Genomic DNA, 22,098 nt, shown 5'->3' on the forward strand with positions numbered 1-22,098 from the left:
GGGAAACTCTACTGTCTTCGTGTTCAGTTATTTCACTGTTCGAGATTATATGGAAATATGAAGGGTTTTTTTTTTTCTCTGTCGTTTTCTTGTCAAAATGTGTTCTGTCGTGTAAATGGCGCCTCTAGTACTCAAACCAAAGAGTCATGACTTCCCAAAGATAAACCCATATAGATTTTATGGTACGAAATTCACGAGCGTTGGTGATAATTTCCTAATCTTAGCGGTAGACCTTAGTACAGGGGCGGATCCAGGAATCCCCTAAGGGGAGGGGGCGCAAACAATATTTCTGGTGCTACTTAGGGTTTCATCTAAGTTTTTCCCCTTTTATATCTTTTGTTTTAACACACACAAAAAAAGAGGAGCGCGCACCCAGTGCACCCTTTCTGGATCCGCCACTGTAAGGACATACCAAAGATGAAGTTTTCTAGCAATCATTTTCATGTGCTAATAACTAAGATTATTACGCAATTGACAGTTGCCCCCTCCCCCCCCCAAAAAAAAAGCAACAAAAACAAAAACAAAAACAAAACAACAAAACAACAACACTCGTGTGGCTAATTGCTTTTTGGGCAGGTGTATAAAGCGTCTTCCGAAAGTACCATGTGCAATGCTTAGTGTACATTACGTATAAGTTGTGTAGTGTGAGCGGTCGGTGTACTCATTCAAACGGAACGGTTTAGATTTGACGTACATGTACATAAGACGCACGTACCTACGGTGCATACACGAGTGGTGTAGTTAGGGTAGATTATTAAAACAGAATCCGCTGGATGGACAGTACGACACACATCACAACGTCAATCTCCATTCGACTCTGTTACTGGTCAACGTAGTAGTACTGATTGCTTTCCACCTTCCACACCCTGAACTATAGCAACTGATTGCAACCAAGGGACAGTCCCGTGAAAGATCATTTTCAGGTAAGCGTTTGATTGGAGTTGTGCTGATATTGCAGGTTCGGGGTAGCTGCATGGAGCCAGCCAGCCAGACTTGTACCGAGCCTCGCCGCCGCAGCAGCCGTCGAGCGAGACTGCTGTTTCGTGGTACAGCTGTGCGGACTGTCATCGCAACGCCCACGCTGAACTTGCTGAGCCAAAGGAAAGCGCCGTTGTGTTTCTGCCAGAATACAATGAAGTGGTCCTTCAATAGAGTACCGGTGATGCACTGCTACGTGGCTACTTTCCCCTTGCGTATCACAGGGTCGTTTGACAGAACGCGAGTAGGGAGTAGACTCTAACGATATAGGACCCTACCCTAGGGAGTTTTAACATTTTTATTTATAGAACATAGATGAGGTCTGTCTACCTCTTTGCTTAGAACTGCAACTTCGCTTTAATTTAATAGACTAGAGTCGAGAGACAGTTGTGTGTTCTATTAGTAATTAGCATTGTTAGATTTGTTGTTTAATTTACTAGAACTAGACTAGTAGAATCTAGATCTAACGTTAGGCTTACTGAAAAAATGTTCCTATTAGTAATTTGGCTACAAATATTATTGTAGTACAATAATGTATATTGCTCTTTCCATATTAAATCATTTCCCTGATGTTTCTTATATGTCATTAATTTTGTAATTGTAATCATTTGTGAAAATGAATAATTGAATATTTTCCATTTCTCTTGTAAGTTGTATCTCTTTCCTTGCACCCTTCCACACATTCCACTCTCAAGCACCAGCAATCAAACACCCATTCTCTGCCTGGCATAGTCTTGTTTGCTTCTTTGTCCTAGAGCCTATGACAATACATGATCTAAAAAATTGTCTGTGTTCATGTTCCTATCAAGCTCATTTCTTCTTCAACTTTGTCCAGCACAATTTTTCTCCTTGATTCCATCATCAGTCTGTTTCATTGATAGATCTTCGGAATCCATCATATTCCAGTAATAGCACCACATCTATTGATCTAAATGTAAATCCTTTGATTTTTTTCAATGTCCTGTCTGCTTAATTAGTTCATAAGCAATGATGTTCATACAAAATGCTCTTCAAAGCAAGGCATGCTAGCTTGCACATGTCACCATCATAAGCATTCTAAAACTCTGGTTGGGGGGGGGGGGGGGGGGGGGGGGGCATATTACCTAGATGATGATGCCTTGTGAGCCAAAGACTTGTAGAGGGCCATTCAATGGATCCAATCCTGAGCCTGAGGAGTTACATGTTTATGTATGCATGGGGTGGTCAATTTTTGCAATGTGGATCGAATTTGAAAAGTTATACAAATTTCTGTTTCCAGTTATCATTGAGCTTAAAGGTAGGGGATACCTTTTACAGATCTCCCAAAATGCAGCAAAACATTAAATATGAACCTCAGGGGACTTGTTTAGGCCACTGCTGAGAAATTTGGAAGTCAACAGTTATCTACAATTTGAATAATGCACAAAACTCAACTACTCAGTAGTTCTGTGTGTCAGCCACACTTAAGCCTTTTTGTTGCAGTCTTCTGTATTTTTTATCTATAAACACAAATCTAAAAGTATAAGAGCTGATGTAATAACATATAGAGTGTGTGGCAAGAATGTATATATAAATGTTTGTAAGTTTTGATGAACTTTCTTCACAAAATATATACATGATGGACACACATGCAGTGCATGGGTCTGCAAAGCTAGCCTAGTAATGTACTGGAATTTACGGTGAGCCCCGAAAAAAATTCAATTCAAAATCTAACGGTCAATAAAAATGTACTAAATGTTACCTTCCACTTTCAATACTTTATGGGAGTTTCTGAAATGATACTCTCTTCAACATACCACTGTATTTACACAACTCTTCATTTAAGGCATGCAAATGGGATTCCCTACCTTTAAAGGTAGGGAATCCCATTTGCATGCCTTAAATGAAGAATTGTATAAATACAGTGGTATGTTGAAGAGGGTTAAGTGTGGCTGACACACAGAACTACTGAGTAGTTGAGTTTTGTGCATTATTCAAATTGTAGATAACTGTTGACTTCCAAATTTCTAAGCAGTGGCCTAGGCAAGTCCCCTGAGGTTCATATTTAATGTTTTGCTGCATTTTGGGAGGTCTGTAAAAGGTATCCCCTACCTTTAAGACTTGAGAAGCCATTAACTGATGTTGCCTCGACAGCTTCCACACAAAGGCTATTCCAAGAATGTACTGTTCTCTGGCTGAAAGGGTTTAACCTTTTACTAGTTCAACACCTTCCACTATATAATTTATAACTTATGACCACGTGTAATATGATCAGTGATAACAACGAGAACAACTGGATCAAAGTCTTCCATATCATGCAAAATCTTGAACACTTGAATCATATCTGAATGTTCACATTGATACTCGACGGATGGAATCCCCAATCAGGCATGTTCAAATCCTTGTTTATACTCGTAGAAATGTTGCATTGCATGACAGTACAGGCTAGTATATTCAGGCCGTCATTCCAAAAGTAGGCATGTAATGTAGCATTCCAGCAAACCCTGTTGACTTACATCAAAAGTTGCTTCGAAAAATAGCTCGTTTGCGCATTTATCAGCACAGTCCATACATATGTAGCATTCATGCATACTGCAGCTCAAAATTGCACTATAGTTTGTTATGAGGGAAGGAAAATTAACAATTTTATTCGATTATTTATTCTTATCAGATCATTCAAAAATATGGGTTTACATTCATGTAAGTTGTAGATTTTTAAAATCTTTAGTATATATATTTGCATTTTTAATGCTTAATTAAAATGTATTATATAACGCCATAAAGAGATTCTTGTCATTTGATTGGTTGTTTGGCATTCATCATTTAGTCCCATTTCACTATGACATCATCATCCGTGCAAATGGGCTCCATTTACCGTGTAATTTTGTATCCATATGATTTGCTCCATTGCACGTATGCCGAGAGCCTGGCACACTACGCGTGTTAAAAACGCTTGCGTTTGCAGTGTGTGTATGCGACAGCGCATTAGCAAAAAGCACTCAGTGAGCACTCTCGGAATCTCAGATTTAACATCAAATGACAAGGATCTATTTTAGACGTTACATTAAACAAATAATAAATGTTTTTCATTCGTGCAATGGACAGAATATTTCATGTGGTGAAAGATGAAATCTTTGTTCCATTCAACTCGGCTGCGCCTCATTGAATGGATCATTTCATCTTTCACCTCATGAAATATTCTGTCCATTGCACTCATAAACATTCATTATTTGTATACTGTACCTTCTAGGCAAGTCAAGACGTACAGTGTATGTTTGCCTCAGAAGATCATACTGGCCCCACATGTTTGCTGTGATTTGAGTGTCAATTGCCACAGAAAACCCCTAGCCTTGTACACACTGTCCAAAGTACCTGGTACAGAAAGGGTTATAAAGAATCTCCATAGGTGTGCTTTCAAGTTGATTTTGATATGAAGTCAGTGCATTATGGCGATGAAATATTTAAAAAAAGGACAAAATCAAGAAAGCCGCTGGATTTTTCAACATATCTAAAGTTGTTAAACAGTAAAAAAGTGAACAGGAGAGTCTCAGTTTCATGAACAAACAATGTCGGAAATTGGGCAGGGCAATGCTCAGCACACAACCCATGTTATGTATCTAAGATGTACAACAAAGTCTTGAGTGTAGAATAGCTTTGTACTCTGGAGTAAGATACTGAAAAGGATACAAAGGACAGAAGAAAAGATTTGTGTAAATAATGGAAAACTTAAAAAAAAATACCATGACATCATTTGTTCATATGTAATCATGAACAATCACACTATCAGTAAAGACATGAAAATGTGAATCTTACTTTTTCTTTGTTTTTCTGAAACCCAGTTCATTTAATTTATTCAATTTCACTGGTAGGTGAAAGTCAACTCATTGTGGAGTTGCAACTGATCAACAAATTGCCGTGCATCAATGTAAATAAACACCAGTTATTCAGCAATTGAGTAGTGGCCATGATATGTACCGGTACATTTTATGCCCATTTTTTTTTTTTTCATCATGGCTACTACGCAAACACTGAATAATTGGTGTTTATTTACATTGCTGAAGGGTAAATTGACAATCAGTTGCAGTACAGACAACTCGATGGAAGAATTGTTGATTAGAGTAATTGTGGAGTGGTAATTCACTTTAACAAACATCCTCACTGTGGGGATGGAGCAGCTGTCACTAATGGCAGATACTTGAGCAACAGTTCTGTAGAAGGAGGAATGTTTGTTTGCATTTTGATTTCCTGAGAGCCAAGATTCGCGAAATTAGAATGCACATGGAAGTTCTTACCTACACTACACTTGTATATGCATTGAATGCCAGTGGCAATTCACAAAAATTTCATATTGTGTTTTACAGTACTTGCCATGTGTGTAGTGGCAATGTATCTGGTTAAGCCACGTTGAAGTTACAATTTGTGGAAGTGGAATGACTTCAATATTCCCAGGTCATTGAAGAAGGTCCTCCCACCCCATATTTCAGTCTTCCACATTGATGCACCTCAGGTGTTTCAACTGCCAAGCTTCAGTGTTAGCACTTCAAAGTGACAATGTGTCACCACAAACTTTATGCACTTAATTGTTACATCCTTTGGTATGTGTTGTTTAAAAACTGCATGTGTAACTCCTCTCAGGGAGGTTTCACATGAACATGCAACAGCTATGATCTAATCTATTTTCTGTCAACTGTTTGGCAACCCCCATAGTTGAACAGGAAACTCTGCAGTAAGCGATGCATTTCTATTTATTTTGTTCTCCTTTACCAGTAATCCATTTCCTAGCACTGATAATTACACAATTTCAGTTTTGAGAACATTGTCACGCTTTAAGGGAACATAACGGATGAAAAGTAAATACAGACCATGTCTTTATTGGTCATGCAGAGGTCACAATTTTTAAGCAAATTTGTTGATAGTAATGGGCAAAATGTCTGCTAGTTATCTTGATATTATAGCTTGTATGAAAACTTCAGGGTTGTTGTTTTTTCCACAATATGATATGAAATTTGATTTCTTTTTGTTGTATCTATTTGACATCAAGATATCACCAGCCTGCAACCAAGATGCCCATCAAAAAGATATGCTGTATAGGGGCAGGGTACGTCGGAGGCCCGACCTGCTCCGTCATCGCCCTCAAGTGCCCCGAGGTTGTGGTCACGGTCGTCGATCTCAGCCAACATCGAATCGATGCTTGGAACTCTCCAGACTTCAAGTTGCCTATATATGAGGTGAGTGGAACAGTTCAATGGAGTAAAAAAAAATTTGGTTTTGTTTTGTTGCTAGAAGTCTACTAGTTATTGTCTTTCCTTCTCTTAAGCTACAATGCTCGTTTTACAATAGTGTATACATCCCTAGGAATACAGTCATTGACGCTTTCTTAGACAATTTCTGATGAACTAAATATAAGACATCAAAAACTGTAGAATATTACATTCAAAGTGAGCTCAGTTGCACAAAAATCTCAAAATACATCATTGGTATTGTGAAACTATTCATAGAATGACTGGTTATCAAAGGTAGCATAATAAATTCTGTAAGACTTTGATTATTTGGTCAAGTATAAATTTACATCACAAATGCATAAAGGAAACTTGAAAGGTTATGCAATATATGCAATATTCATTACACTGTCTAGCTTAGGAAATACTTGCATTTCTGCACAGTGCACACAATAATTAGAAGTGTACTGACCTACATACAAACAGATATCTCCTACATCCCATCTGATCATCTCTACATACATGTGTATTTCCCAAAATCAACAGAATTATGTTTGTTTACCCCCTAATTATTTTGAATTTGACTTTTTTACAGCCCAGTCTTGAGGAGGTGGTGAGGGAATGCAGGGGTAGAAACCTGTTTTTCTCGACAGACATTAACCAAGCGATCCAAGAGGCTGACCTGATTTTCATCTCTGTGAATACACCGACAAAGACTTTTGGTCTCGGAAAGGTAAGACCAGCAGCATTCTTTTGTAACTCATCAAGCCCTTGGGAAAATTGCAGTGCAGAAATTATCCACTTGTCAGCATTTAACTGTTGCCACTGCACATCTCATAATTGAAGGGATTGTAGAAATGATGGAATTCTAGTGAGCATTAAGTCCCGAAAGATCAATGCTTCACAGATATTTGCCAATTTGAGTCAGAAACAGGAATCTTAACTTTCTGAGACGTGTTCCCAATTTATGACTCAGCTTTGAATTCAGAAGTTATGTTGCATTTAAAATTTCCTGTAATCGAAATAAGCAATTATACATGATGTATTATCATCTATATGGGACTTTTTAGCGGCGCATTAAAAACGCGTATTGCAGTCCGCTCAATTTTTACCGTTCAATATCAGAGCATATTGAACGAAACGCATAGGCCAACGTATTAATTCTCCATAGGCTACCGTTGATACTTGCCGTTCAAGATCACACCGTATTCAATTCTGTCTCATCTATTGCGCGAGCGCTTGCTGAATGCGCAAACGCTTGCTACAATGTACTAGTGCGCGTCATTTTGTTACAATTCACAAGCGCGCAGACATCTTGCTAGTTGTTTGTTTCATACGCAGTTTTAGGGGCTTCCCCTTTTCCGCGCTGGGATGTGACTGCCGAGTCAACTTCCAAGACGAGTAGAAGCCGGATAATTTTGTGCAGTTTATGCTTGCTCTGCTTGATTGTATAGATGATAATAATTATATTGGATGGTCTTGATTCATGGATTACCAGGGAATATTGCACTCGTTAGGGTCAATATCGCACTCATCTTCGATTCGTGCAATATTGGCCTTAACTCGTGCAATATTCCCTGGTATCCCATTCATAGCCATCCAATATAATATAATTATCAAACACTAATAGAGAATTGTTAAATCATGATAAAAATAAACGGTGCTCACCAAACCACTGACTGGTACGTGTATGTGGTTTCTGATAAAATAGCCGTAGATTTTAGACCATGTGGAATTATGAACTAATAGCAGGATCTTTTATCATGCTTGTAATAGATAAGTTTCCATGTTTTGTATATTGCACTAATCAAGTGCTATACGTGGTACAGCATTTTCATTTCTTCAGTTAGTTTGAGTGTGCACATGGAGTTTAAAAAGTGAATATTTTCTCTTAACCTCTTATCTTGCTAGAGATAAAAGCTAAAGGTTCATTGAGTAATATCACTTTGTTGGAGTGTCCTTTCTTTTTTTAGAATTTAATTAAACATCTGAATATTATGTAAAGATATACCATACTCTTTGTATGAAGATATTTAGATAATACAGGCACAGAGTATGTTTTGAGTGCATCACACATCATTTTTTCCCCCCTGGTATGGAGATAAACAAGCTGTTTATTGTATATTTAAAGATTGAGTGATCAGTTGAGGTGAGGGAGGGAAATGAGGGAGAGGAAAAGGGGAAAAAAGTGAGGCGATAGCAGCTATATGATATTTTCTTGTTACATTTTACTCATTTTAACACCATAATTGTGATCTTGAAAACAGATTGATATGTTATACAGACAAATATAATCTCTCAAGTACATTTCCAATACATACAGATGTATATTTCATGTAGAGATTCAGAAATGTAATGCCCCAACCCCCATTCCCCACATGCATTTCGGTCAACATCTCTGTTGATATTTACTAGATGAGAGAGCTCAATAAACACTTGACTCAGTTCAGTTTGCAAAGTTCGAGAGACCTCTTTTATATACCATTGAAACATACTCTTCAACTGGTAAACAGATACTGTACATGTATGTCCAAGAGCCAGTGTAAGAGTACCACCATTTCTCACAAAAAGTTGTCTTGGACCAAAAATACAATACAAAACAAAACAAAACAAATTATCATATGTTTTGGGGATGCTGCTCAGTTAAATGATTTTTGTACCAGCTCACGTCTAAAACAAATGACTTATACCAGCACAGTTTGAGTGAAGAAATATGATAAACGTCTGCTTTTTTGCTGAAAGTCATGCTATGTTTATTCTTGCTACTTCTTTGTATTTGATTGAAAAGTGCAGTGGGCATTATAAAATGTCAGTTCCATACACCTGGTGTAAACTTATACTTTTTGCCAATACTGATAATGCTTTGCCTCATGCATGTGTCTTATAGAAGAATCAAGTGTAGTTACATTTGTATGAGAGGAAAATGATCCAGAAGCAGTATGACATTGTTTTATATTCCAGTGTCCGTAGAGAGCAAAAAACAAGCAAATAAACAAACAAACAACAAGCAAACAACCCCCCCAAAAACAAACATTACAAACAAACAAACAAACAAAAACCAGATCTTAATAACAACTTCTCTAATGTGTGGTCAATGCAGGATGTGGTAATCATGCAGTATTTGCTGAATTACTGCGCAGATGTTAGAAGTGTGTATTCCTGCACACACACAAAAAAAATCAAGCACCACCATGAAGAAAGAAAAACAAAAGTGTGGACACATCATTGCAGTCAGATGAATGAGAATATGAATTGGAAGTTAAATGTGAAGATTGACAAAATAATGATGCATTCCTTCATGATCATTTCCTGGAAACAAACTTTCAAGTACCATTTCATACTAAGACATTTGTACACAAATTTATTTTGTTAATGATGTTGATAGTAGTCCTCTCTGATTTCTTCTTTAATCTGTTGGCTGCATTTTCAACTTGCAAGTGGCATTTTGTGGCCTGTCCGTTTGTTCATTGGAAATGAAACCTCCAAATTTGTAGTTCAGAGGGTCCAGTTACAGCTTGCAGTCATACCCCTTTCAGGAAATGTTTGCTCAGACACAGAAAATCTTATCTAAACTGCAAATAACTTCCTTTGACATGCATACCAAGACAAGTCAATATTGTGTGAAGGCCGTGATAAAATTATTTGCTCAGGAACTGCCATGGTAGGGGGATATCTGAAGTGTTGATGGCAAATAGCCTCATGTGACGTCATAAAGAAGAAAGCAAGAAGAAGATCAGTGGCAGGGAGTGAGGGTTGGGGGCGAGATCGTCAAGTTAGTACACGAAGTGCCCTGTATTGAAAGGTCAAGTTTCATTCGTGAAACTGATGTTTGTAGCTCTGTCTTCCTATCTTTTGTGTGTATGATGCCTCCCTGCACATGTCGATATTAGACTAGCTGACAAACATCTTTATATTTTTAACAGGTTTTCACACCATAATGTGAGGAACCTCCTATATTTCCTTCATATCCTTGTAGGCATTGGATTCTTTCATTGTATGAAAATTGAAGTAGGTTTGTGAAATAATGTCAATTTTGAGGTGAGTGCCAGATCTGTTGAAAAAAGCCAGAAGAGCTTTTTCAGTCACACGGGAATCAATGCTTGATTAACGAAGGAATGGCAAATAACAAACACTTCGGTGATTCTGCACCCCCAATCAATATCGAATGGCTGTAAATGCTGTTTGTTGCAGACAAATAAATCAGCTGGTCATTGTTTACTTATAGGACATTTCCAGGCAGTATTTACACACTGCATCAAATGGCAAGTGGAAAAAGGAGGCGGTATGTTTGTGAGTTGCTTGTATGAAGAATAATTGGACTTACAGAATTCACAATTTAACAAATGAAAATGTCAGCAAAATATATTGCATTGGCACTAGTGTGTGATGCACACACCTGTATACTGTAGAAAGTGAAATAATTGTATGCAAAATCTATGAGAAGAACAAATTACAGTTTCTGAGTAAGGAAGTTTTACTTGAAGTAGCATCATATTTGTCAATTTGTTCTGTATGTACAGACTGAAAGAACAACTTAAAAGTACCTTTGACAAGACTGCCTTTCCATTCCACTGCAGTCATTTATTTGACTGAATGTGATGAGGTCCAACCAAATATCAACTACAATGTAAGCATGATTTAAAATACTTGCAATACTGCAATTTTTGTGTTCATGGAGTAATCTTGTTTATTGATTTTCTTTTTAAATGAATAGAACTGCTCATGTCAGTTGCATTGCTTCCCACAAACTCAGTTAACACTGAACAGCTGCTGCTGAGTTTTCGTTTGCTACTTTATTTCCTACTGATATCTGCCAATCTCTGATTATGAATCAACGTGACCTGCAAAATGTGTCACTTTGTTCGAGTGCAGTGCTTTTGGCATTGTCTTTGGCCAGCTGTAGTGGGTTTTGTATACTAATACAATAAAACAGTTGGTTACCATCACCAACCTTTTCCCACTGACTCATGCATTGTATGTCTGTCTTCTCTTGGTATAATATGTATCATCAGTTGCAATTTATGCTGAAGAGAAGGTGTGAGGGTTTCTACTGAGCAGACAGCTGATGATTTATTCGTAGGAATGGAGGAACCATGGGTATTATTTCAGGAGGAATTTGACTATTCGCTTCAGAGAGTGTCATAGTCCTGATGTTATGAGAACATGAATTGAAAAAGGAAAGATGCTATTGTTTCCTGCTGTTCAATCAGATCAGTGTACAGTACTGTAAAAGTGGATATTTTCGCGCGACTAATTTTTCGCGCTTGGCCGGGCAAGAAGAGATTCGCGTGTTTTTAATTCTGCGGAATCAAGCCACCATGCACAGGAACATACGGCAAGCAAAATTTATACTCGCGTGCTCTTATTTTCGCGCTAGTTTCTGGTTGCGCGAAATGCGCGAAAATTTCAACACCGCGAAAATTTCCACTTTTACAGTATTACCCACATTCTGCTTGTTTAGGAATTCGGCAATTAAAATTTTTCTTTCTTTTTTCTCACAGGGTAGGGCGGCCGATCTCAAGTACATTGAGGCTGCAGCGAGACACATCGCGGATGTGGCCTCCTCTGATAAGATTGTTGTTGAGAAGAGTACAGTGCCGGTCAAAGCCGCGCAGAGTATACAGCGAATACTCACAGCAAACACCAGACCAGGATGCAGATTTGAGGTATCCCCATCACATATTGCATCTTTTATTTGTTTTAATTTGAACTGTGTGTAGATGTCTGTTTATGCTTGGTACGTTATGAACATACCCATACCTCTTGCTCATTCCATTTATGTGCTAAATCATACCAATTTAATCCAAGAAAATGAGTGCCCAGTTTTGTTTCTTTTTATTTTTCTTTTTGAAGTTTCACCATGTTTTGTGATTTTTCGTCTTTGTTACTAGTGTTGCTTTCATTTAAGAGGGTACTTTAACCTAATTTATCACTATCAAGTACACACAGCTGCCTGCACTGATGCTGTGATCTGTGACTTTCCTATAAACCACATTTCCTCTTTCTATCAATTGGTGATTAAGTTTGTGAACATTCCTGTCAGAGTAAACAGATTGTTTACATTGTGAGAGATGTGTCAATGTGGAAGCCATTAACAAGATGCCGTAAGCGTCACTGTAGCAGCTTTATTTTGTAGTGTCTCATTTGGAAACACATAAGCATAAAGTCAACAAAGGTAGCTGAAATGATATCCATGGTTTCAATTTAGTTTGGACGAAGAATTAGAATGACTGCAAAATAAGTGTACCTTGCATGCTTCAGTTCGCTTTCCTTTGTGTAACATTCATGTCTTACTTGTATGAACACTGGCAAGATTCTCATAATCTATGAATTAAATTCAACTAACTCTGTGAAAAAAAGATAATAAATTTCCTTGTTTGCTAAACATTAACGAGATTACTAACTACAGTATGTATTGACAGTTAATTTATGAATACTGATAATATAATGTCCTTTCTTTCTGTGGTTACAACAAGTTTCGGTGCTATTTGTATATTTGTTTTATAGTTAACTATACTGGATTGATTTTGTTTTTGCATTTCTTTTTCATACATAAATGTGTTGGTTGAACAAAGTTATAAAGTATTGTTTAAATCTAATTGTGGAAACAGGCAATGTGTATTTAAATATATGACATTATTCCATGATAATACAAAAAGAAAATGAGCAGGTTTATTTTTTGCATATTTATGCAAATGTGAGAATTACATGTACCTGCCATTCAAAAGACAAATTAAGCTATTCTAGATATAACAGAATCATTTATAAGCAAATGCTTGACAAATATAATGGTTTCAGCATTAGTTGCCATACAACATGACAAATTAAAGGGATAGTCAAGTTGCTTTGATAGACAACTGAGTCAATCCTTTGTTTGTGTGTGTAGACCTCCATTCAAGTCTACTGCCTAAAGCTGTGTACTGTATTTAATCTATTTAAAAGCCACTCTGTAAGGTTGATGTCGCCGCAAAATTTCAGTGAAACTGCCTTTAAACCATCAGTTGCCAAGTTATGATATGTTTTATACTGAATGGACAGAGAAAGAAAATGTAAATGGAGTGTAATCTTCAAAACAAAATTCACAGGACTTCATTTAGATACATTAGTATGTACCAACGAGATAAGGCACACAGATATCACATCAGATAATGATAATGATAATGATAATGATAATGATAATGATAATGATAATGATAATGATAATGATAATGATAATGATAATGATAATGATAATAATGATAATAATGATAAACCATATTGGTGTATCACATACTGCAAAATACAGATAAAGATAAATAACAAATATATCATTAATGTTTATATGCACATTGAAGAAGGAGTGAGGAATGTCATCTATGAAGGTGTTGTCAATACACAAAGACAGAAAAAGTGTTCAATACCTGCACACACGATATTTGATATTTAAAAGTTCATGTGATAGTGGCCAGAATATGAAGTATTATCATCTTGTTTCTTGTGATCTTAAACTGCTCAGAGTACATGTATTATACAGTACTTCTAAGCCCTTATGATGCTTGTTTGACAATATGAAACTTTTATGATGTGACTGTCGTGTCACAAAGTCGACAAGTAGAGTAACTCGGCGCCAAGAAATTAGTCATCACTGGCCTAGTAGTTGATATTCAGATGGGTGTATGCACAACCAGGCACAGGAAATGGGGGGGGGGGGGGGGGCAGTTTCTACAGGGGGAACAGGGCTAACCATTGTAAGTCTGTGTCAATGGTATGCTTAGGTGCTTGTACACGTAGGTGTAAAATAGGTCATAGCATAGTGTACAACTAGGTTTCTGGAACACATCATCACTTTAATACTACACAGCTCCCGTATGTGCAAAATGGCCATGTGTTTATTATTGGTTTAAGAACAGTAATTCAGCCAATGTGTCATGGCAGCAAGACAGCTGAAGCTATGATTGGCTTTTTTTGTTGGTGGTCGTGTGGTTCTTTTTATTTTAATCCTGCAAGTTGCCTTTGAGGCTATATTTAGTTGTTAGTGAGAATAGTGAAAATCAGACAGTTGACACTAGATTAAACTTTGTTACAGGGGTGGGGAGAGGAGGGTGGAAGAACCATCAGGCAAATCTTAATGTGGCTCTGTTTTGAGGGCAATGTGAAAGCTTATAAAAGGTTACAATTTGTTATACATGTAGTTTAAATGCTACAGAACTTTTGCATGTAAAAACATTTTTACATCAAAATGTTTAAAATGCAGAAATATAGTTAGTGTTCGATTTCATCCCGGGGGAACTTTGACACACAAAAATTAGATGAACAGATAGAAAGATAGACAGACAAACAGATGGATAGATAGATAGATAAATAAATAAATAAGTATATATGAATTTATAAATGAATAAATATATATATAGATAATTAGATAAATGTATAAATAAATAAATGAATAAATGAATAAATAAATAAATAAATAAATAAATAAATCTTAGTAGGGTGAAAGAATGAGTGAAGATCAGCACACATTTATTTCTTGCAGATCAAGTGTCATACAGACTTTGAGCACAGAGTGGCATCTGACATCTTCCTATTTGAATCCCAGGTATTATCCAACCCAGAGTTCCTGGCAGAGGGCTCAGCCATCAAGGACCTGCTGAATCCAGACCGAGTGCTGATCGGCGGAGAGACCACACACAGTGGGGGAAAAGCCATCGAAGAGCTGGCCTGGATTTACCAGCACTGGGTGGCCGAGGATCATATCATCAAGACAAACACATGGTCATCAGAACTGTCGAAGCTAGTGAGCATACACTATGATATACACTGTATTATTCATGAGAATAATACTGTAAAAACCAAATATTTTTGTACACACGGAACCTTCACAAATTTCTTGAGGAGCCAAGCAAATGTGTTTTTGAAATTACAGTGTTCAATTTTCTCTTTTTTTCCAAAATTAGATTCAGCATGCTTGCTATGTGCAGTTCTTCAGTTTATTGAAAATATGTATTTTACTATGCATCATTTTGGGGTTTTTTTTTTCTGATTTGTAGATTATGATAGTCCAGTGTCTGTTTATTTTCCACCAAACTTTCAGATATCTTGTGCTTGTGATAGCCTTATTTAAAGACAAGTCATTTTCTTATGAAAATTGTGCTGTGCTTTGTGTCCACACACCACTTCCAATTTTGATGACAATTCTTGCGATGGAAACCTGCAGCGTGTAGTGAAAGCAACAACATTATCATCACACTTCGAACCTGATACTACATGTATAGGCCTAAATGAGGATAAATGTTTCAATGCTTATTATCCTGCTTGACAACAGCTTCTGTCTGAAATAATGTGTATATTAATGTTTGCAGTGTCTAGATTTTATATATATAATCAGAGATGCCAACTGTTTCTTGTTGGCAGTGAACCTATGTACTTTTTTTCCAAAAAGGCTGCAGGTTTCATGACAAATATTGTTTTCTTCCAAATTGCATTACTATGTATGTCAGTTGTAAAGTAAAGTAAAGAAAGGTAAAAACACTGTACTTCCACCCCCCCCCCCAAAAAAAAGAAAGAAAGAAGAAGCAGAGATGCCTTTTCAGCCTTCAGAGAACTTCAATATTGTACAATCTGGTTAGCATCCTTGTATGATGTATCACAAAGGAGCTTCTTGTAATGAACCCTTTCAAATTGTATTCAACTTCCCCAGGCTGCCAACGCCTTCCTCGCACAGAGGATATCCAGTATTAACTCCATCAGTGCCGTGTGTGAAGCGACGGGGGCCGATGTCAGTGAGGTGGCCCACGCCATCGGAACGGACTCCCGGATCGGACCCAAGTTTCTCCAAGCCAGTTTAGGTATATTCAATCTCTACTTCACGAAGTATGCTATTAAAGCAAAAAAACATTTTGAATATTACGCATACCACATTTCAATGTGTAGCAGTGCTAGGCATCATTTGAAGAGTTTCATTATGAAACAAGCTATCTCCCATTCTTTGAGATATTTGCTATTAAAAAACAAACAAATAAAGAAAATTATAAGAAAATATGGAATATTTTTATTCATAACTTCAAGAATATTCTTTGTTTAGATATATAACAAGTGAAATATCATTGGAGAGATTATATTTTTCTCTGTGTGATGGTGGAGATAAGCTCATTTGCAATCAAAGTCTTCATTTGATACCCTTTTTTTTAGTGTCTGTGTATAGCAGGTAGCCACTATAGACAGGTGGTTGCTAAGGCAGGTTTGACTGTACTTCAGTGAATTGAAAGTCTGTTAGTAACCAAGCTTACTGCCCTAGATTTCACCCCATTGACAGTAGATTTTAGAATTAACCATTTAGTAGATATGTATGCTCATAGATATTTCTCTATTGACAGGCCTGAGTACAATTTGCAGAACTGTTCTATGCTTTGGTGTGTCTTCAATCACTTGAACACCATTATACAAGCTGTACAGCTCAGTCGAGCAAAGTTTGACCTGTTTTCAGATTATTTTGCCATCACAATGTTAAACAGTGTACTTTAATGTCTCTTCTTCTATTTGTGTATAATATGAAAATAGGTTTTGGCGGGAGCTGCTTTCAGAAGGATGTACTTAATCTTGTGTACCTCTGTGAAGCATGCAATCTTCCAGAAGTGGCCCAGTACTGGCAACAGGTGCGATCAACTGGCACTTTTCTTTTTGTTTTGTTAAAAAAAAAAAAATAATAATAATAAAATGAGATTTTTAATCTGTGAAGTGTCATAAATCACACAGTAATCAGCCCCACACTCCATAGCACTTTTTCACCACATACATACGCTCTGTTTCAGCATTCTGGATATTCTGCTTGTATTGTCAGACATAATTTCTTTCACTGTTTGCTAATGATGATTAATTGTTGTGCAATTTACTCGTAGTTCGCTCATGGATATTCTAGATGCAAATGTCCAGCATGATCTTTCACTCTGTTGTCTCAACTGAAGTGAGAGGTAGCTTTTGCACATAACAAATTATATTTTGCCATGTGTACTTCATTTTATTGTATCAACTTGACAGGACATTTGTTAGACATTGAGAAGAACAAGTACAGGTATAAGTGTGCATTTCACTTAAATCTTTCTTGATTTTGAATTAAGAGAGAAATGTAATTCACAGGGTTTCTTATAATTGTTCTTTACCCCCCCCAAAAAAAAAAACAACAACAACAACAACAACAACAACAACAACAATAAATTCACATCTGTAACAATATAGTAGCTGCATGTAAACATGTTCACAAAAGCTTTGATGACTATGTATTATTATATGTGTCATACTAACAAGTTTTTATGACAGTCAGTACAAACAAAATATCACAGTGCTTATTGAATGAAAACAACAGTAACTGCCACCATAGTGTGGCTACATGAAGGACTCTTGAAAGGCATTGCAATTAACTCTTCGATCCGCAACTTCTGATCTCATACATATTCCACTTTCTAAAGAAACCTTAGGGGAAACAAATGCGCACCCTAGGCTGGACCAACACTGGAATTTACTTCCATGTGACCTGAAAGACTAAAACTCCATAATGTCTTTTCAGAGCAACCTACAATCCTACTTGTTTAACTATGCATTTGTTGTTATTGTTGTTGTTGTTGTTGTTGTTGTTGTTGTTGTTGTTGTTGTTGTTGTTGTTGTTGTTGTTGTTGTTGTTGTTGTTGTTGTTGTTGTTGTTGTTGTTGTTGTTGTTGTTACCTCCTAATTTAGGTTTTGAAATGCTCAGGAATTTGTCCTTTTCTGTTTAAGGGGGGAAAATGTCATTTCATGTAGCTCACCTTGATAAGATATATATCAATAATTTTGTGCATTCTTTATTGTGGATTACTGACATTTCACCTAATTTTGCTGTATTTTACACCAATCCAGGTAATCATCATGAATGATTATCAAAGGAGAAGATTTGCCAACAAGATGATTGCATGTCTGTTCAACACTGTCACAGACAAGAAGATTGCCGTTCTAGGCTTTGCATTCAAGAAGGACACAGGAGACACAAGGTAAGTTTTATGTGTTAGTGTGGGTGTAAGTGCAAGTGTTAGTGTAAGTGTTCATGCAAGTGTGATTACTGATGCAGAATCTAAGTTTCTGGTATTCATTGTCTATTACACATGATATCAACTTTAGATATTGCAGTATCCTACAACTATGTGCATTTCTGTGATTAGCAAACTCTATTGAACAGGGATGTGCCACGTTAGTTTCTGTTTTGTTCACTAGAATATGATGTACATTGCATTTGTGTGATGTCTTGTGTTTAGTGTGTAGCGTTTGAAAAAAGGAATTGCTTTCACAGATGCTTGTGTGCACTATTTGGTCTAAATAACATAGCGTATTTCATAGGTAGCCAAAAATGTAAGTTTTCCTTGTAAGATTTATCGGTACTTTTGTTATATAAATGCTCATAATGCACATATCAAGTGATATTAGCTTGAGTTCCATGCATTTGTGTCTCCCCCAGTGGCAGACATCCTGCAGTTGCATAATTTTGCTCACATTTTGTATTTCTGTATGCACCAGGATCTTGCTTTATTCATTTGACCCAGAAATTCATGACCCTTTGTCATTAAGTAAGTGGATGATGTCATAGGGGATATTTTGTTTTTAATGAATTATGGTTCCGTACAGTAATGAAATCATACCTAACTGCTGTCTTTTGTGGAATTATTCTGAAAACAGGGAATCTTCCAGTATCTACCTGTGTAAATTCCTGATGGATGAGGGCGCCAGACTAAATATCTATGACCCTCAGGTGGAGCGAGAGCAGATCCTGTTGGAGCTCAACAATTCCAGCATATCGACTGACCCAGAGAGAGGTGATAATATCTAACTTAGCTGATGAAAAAGGAAAACAAAAGCATATTTCACACTTTCAGCCAGCAGAAGTAGTTATCAGTTCATCAGCTCAGTTCAGTATTCTAGATTCTAGTCTTCAAGAATGTCATTGCTCGCACACTAGACAGGCCCACATTCCTGAGCTACATTGTATTTTTCACCACAAACACATACTCTGTTTCCAACCTTCAAAGAAATGGCCTTGATTTTACCCGTATTGTAAAATATGTCACTGGTTTCATTGTTTGCTTTATGATGACTAATTGTTGATAATATAATGAGGTGAAAATAATCTAACATTACAGATGAAAAGGGGAAACAAAAGCATATTTCACACAGAGAAAATTGATAGTTTATCAGTTAAGTACACAAAAAAATTTAAAGGACAAGTTCACCTTCATAAACATAAGGATTGAGAGAATGCAACAATATTAGTAGAACACATCAGTGAAAGTTTGAGGAAAATTGGACAATCGAAGCAAAAGTTATGAATTTTTAAAATTTTTGTGTTGGAACCGCTGGATGAGGAGACTACTACAGCTTGTGAGTCATATGCGTACAACAGTTTAAAGAAAATGTAAAGAAAATTCAACATATTTTCACTTTTTTCGCATAATAAAAGAGCACTTGACTTGCCTCTTTCTAAAGGCAGGGGGAATAATATTACCCATAACATTTGTCGGTAACGAGTCGGGGGAATGTGTACTTTTTTCAAAAGATGAAATTTTGTGAAATTCTCTTTATATTTTCTTTATATTGTTGTACGCATGTGACATCTAAGTTATTCACACACTGCAGTAGTCTTCTCATCCAGCGGTTACTGCACAAAAACTTCAAAAATTCATAACTTTTGAACGGATTGTCCGATTTTCCTCTTTCAATGATGTGTTCTACTAATATTGCTACATTCTCTCAATCCTTATGTTTATGAAGGTGAACTTGTCCTTTAAAATGTGGGAATGATACATACTCCTTTGTACTGATGAAGTGTTTGGCACTAGTTAGAATGCCTGAATCAATTTTCATCTACTAAAGGAAAGTGAAGGATAAGGCTCATGAAGTGATGTTATATACATTTGAACTGACTTTTCAAACTTTCACTTGATAAAAGTTCATGAAGTGACATAAAACCTCAAAAGTTGTTGTGCTTCCATATCGTGAAATCTGATTCTTGCACTTCAAGTATGTACCATGCATATTGTTATATTCTCTTTCATGTTTTTGTGCAGTTGAGAAACTGGTCACCATTTACAGTAATCCGTACGAGGCCCTGAAAGGAACCCATGCCTTTGTGGTTTGCACCGAGTGGGATGAATTCAAGGCAAGTACCTCTGGATCAAAACCTTAAATTTTACCCGTAAAATTTTACCCTGTTTCTGTAGATTTGATCATTCAAGCACATTCACCCAAGCCTCCTGTATTCACAAGTCTTTTGAAGCTTCTGATAATTGAGTCATCATCACTGACTGATGATGACTGTGGTGATGGTCCAGGGGTGCACTTAGAGTAAACTTTTCTGACTATTTACATAGTTTTGATCATGAAAACCATGTTTTGTGGTTTACATTTTACTATAAGCATAACTGTGATTACAAACATGGTTTTGAAACATGGTTTTAAAATGCACTGAGGAGGTGTGATTAAAAACCATGTTTCACTAGCAACAGGGTTTTGAAAGTTTTATAAAGGCAACCATGATCTCAAAGACGATTTTAGACGATGTCATAGTTGTGTGCACTCTTTTTGACCCAATTACTAAGGCTTTGTATAATGAGATCGGCAATGACACAGTCCCGGACTCACTCAGGAGAAACTCTTATACACGCCCCTCTGTCATACCAAGTTTCAAAGAGTGTTCCACAGCTATGTTTCAAAGCTGTGTTTTAAAACCTTGTTTCTCTGTTAGCAGAATCTAATAACACAGCCCAGGATTCCTGTATGCATGATTTCTGTTGGGAAACCGTGAAATAGCGAACAACATACTTCCACTGAGATTGCAACTAAGATCCTGAATTCTTACGCATAGCATGCTCTCTTTTATACTTACAATAGAACTATGACTACTTGCAAATATACAATGACATGCTGAAGCCCGCCTTCGCATTTGATGGTCGCCGCATCCTGGATTCATCCCGCCTGGAGAACATTGGATTCCATGTGGAGGTTGTCGGCCAAAAGAGCTGGAGGAACGGCATTCTTCCCGTAACACCATAAGCGTCGGGTTCTTGCACTGCTTCAAAAATATTTCCCCCCTTTCCATCATTACAGCATCAAACACATCTGGTCATTGTAAACCTGTACATGTCAGTTGGTCAATCATGACTTACACTGATGGTGTGGCATATTGATAGTGCAGCTTTTATTGTATACCATGAAAGGAAATGTACACATGTGTCATGTTTGGACATTTTTAACCCTGGTATCATAGATTGCTATGAATAATGTGCATTACAGGTTTTAATAACAAAATACTATCACTTACCTGTGCTTGCTATTTCCAATGTCACTACATGTCAAACCCTAAAAAGGTTATTTATTTTCATATCACTATGTTGGGTAGGAAAACTCTAAGAGAACTGATTGTCAATCATGATACCAACTAGTTCACTTCTATTTTTTTCCCTGTGTATTCACAAAGAGTAGGTACCATGTGGGCATGTAGTTTGTGCCGTTGCTTTTAATCAAACAAAGCTTTTGAAATACAATGTGACCATGTGTCAATACAGCTAATATGTATGTGTATACATACACCCAAAAACAAAAATAGAACAAGAACAATCATGAGTAGAATTAAGATTTATTTTTGTACAATTCCAAGTCAAATGTTTTGAGATTACTTTATATTACATGATAATGAATGAAAATGAATGTATTTGGTATCCCCTTGTAAAGACCATTGTTTGATTTTACCAAATGGCTGTTTTTAGTTACAAGCTATAAATGTGTCCCTGATGTGACATACAGTGTATTATGCTTTTTAGAACTTTGTTATTGTTCCTGAAACTGTATCACATCAGAAAAAAGAAAATAGTCCAAAGAATTATTAAATTTCTCAAAAATTCTATGGTTTAGTGATATATTGTAAAGCAGATTCCCAATGCATGTGTTTTAA

At 36.7% G+C, this 22,098-nt stretch overlaps 1 protein-coding gene across 1 annotated transcript; it reads left to right on the forward strand.

The window, feature by feature from the left end:
• The first annotated feature begins 786 nt into the window (after positions 1-786).
• LOC139712232 (UDP-glucose 6-dehydrogenase-like) lies at positions 787-21,249 on the forward strand. Its single transcript, XM_071624070.1, has 11 exons — positions 787-923; positions 5,978-6,164; positions 6,751-6,888; positions 11,657-11,821; positions 14,731-14,928; positions 15,832-15,979; positions 16,692-16,786; positions 18,021-18,151; positions 18,831-18,967; positions 20,216-20,307; positions 21,039-21,249. The coding sequence occupies exons 2-11, from the start codon at positions 6,000-6,002 to the stop codon at positions 21,198-21,200; spliced, it is 1,431 nt and encodes a 476-aa protein (XP_071480171.1). The 5' UTR covers positions 787-923; positions 5,978-5,999; the 3' UTR covers positions 21,201-21,249.
• The last annotated feature ends 849 nt before the right edge of the window (positions 21,250-22,098 follow it).

This window comes from Diadema antillarum, unplaced genomic scaffold, assembly GCF_040938485.1.
Source record: "Diadema antillarum isolate AM-2024a unplaced genomic scaffold, OU_Dant_1.0 seq00001774_RagTag, whole genome shotgun sequence".
NCBI lineage: Eukaryota > Metazoa > Echinodermata > Echinoidea > Diadematoida > Diadematidae > Diadema > Diadema antillarum.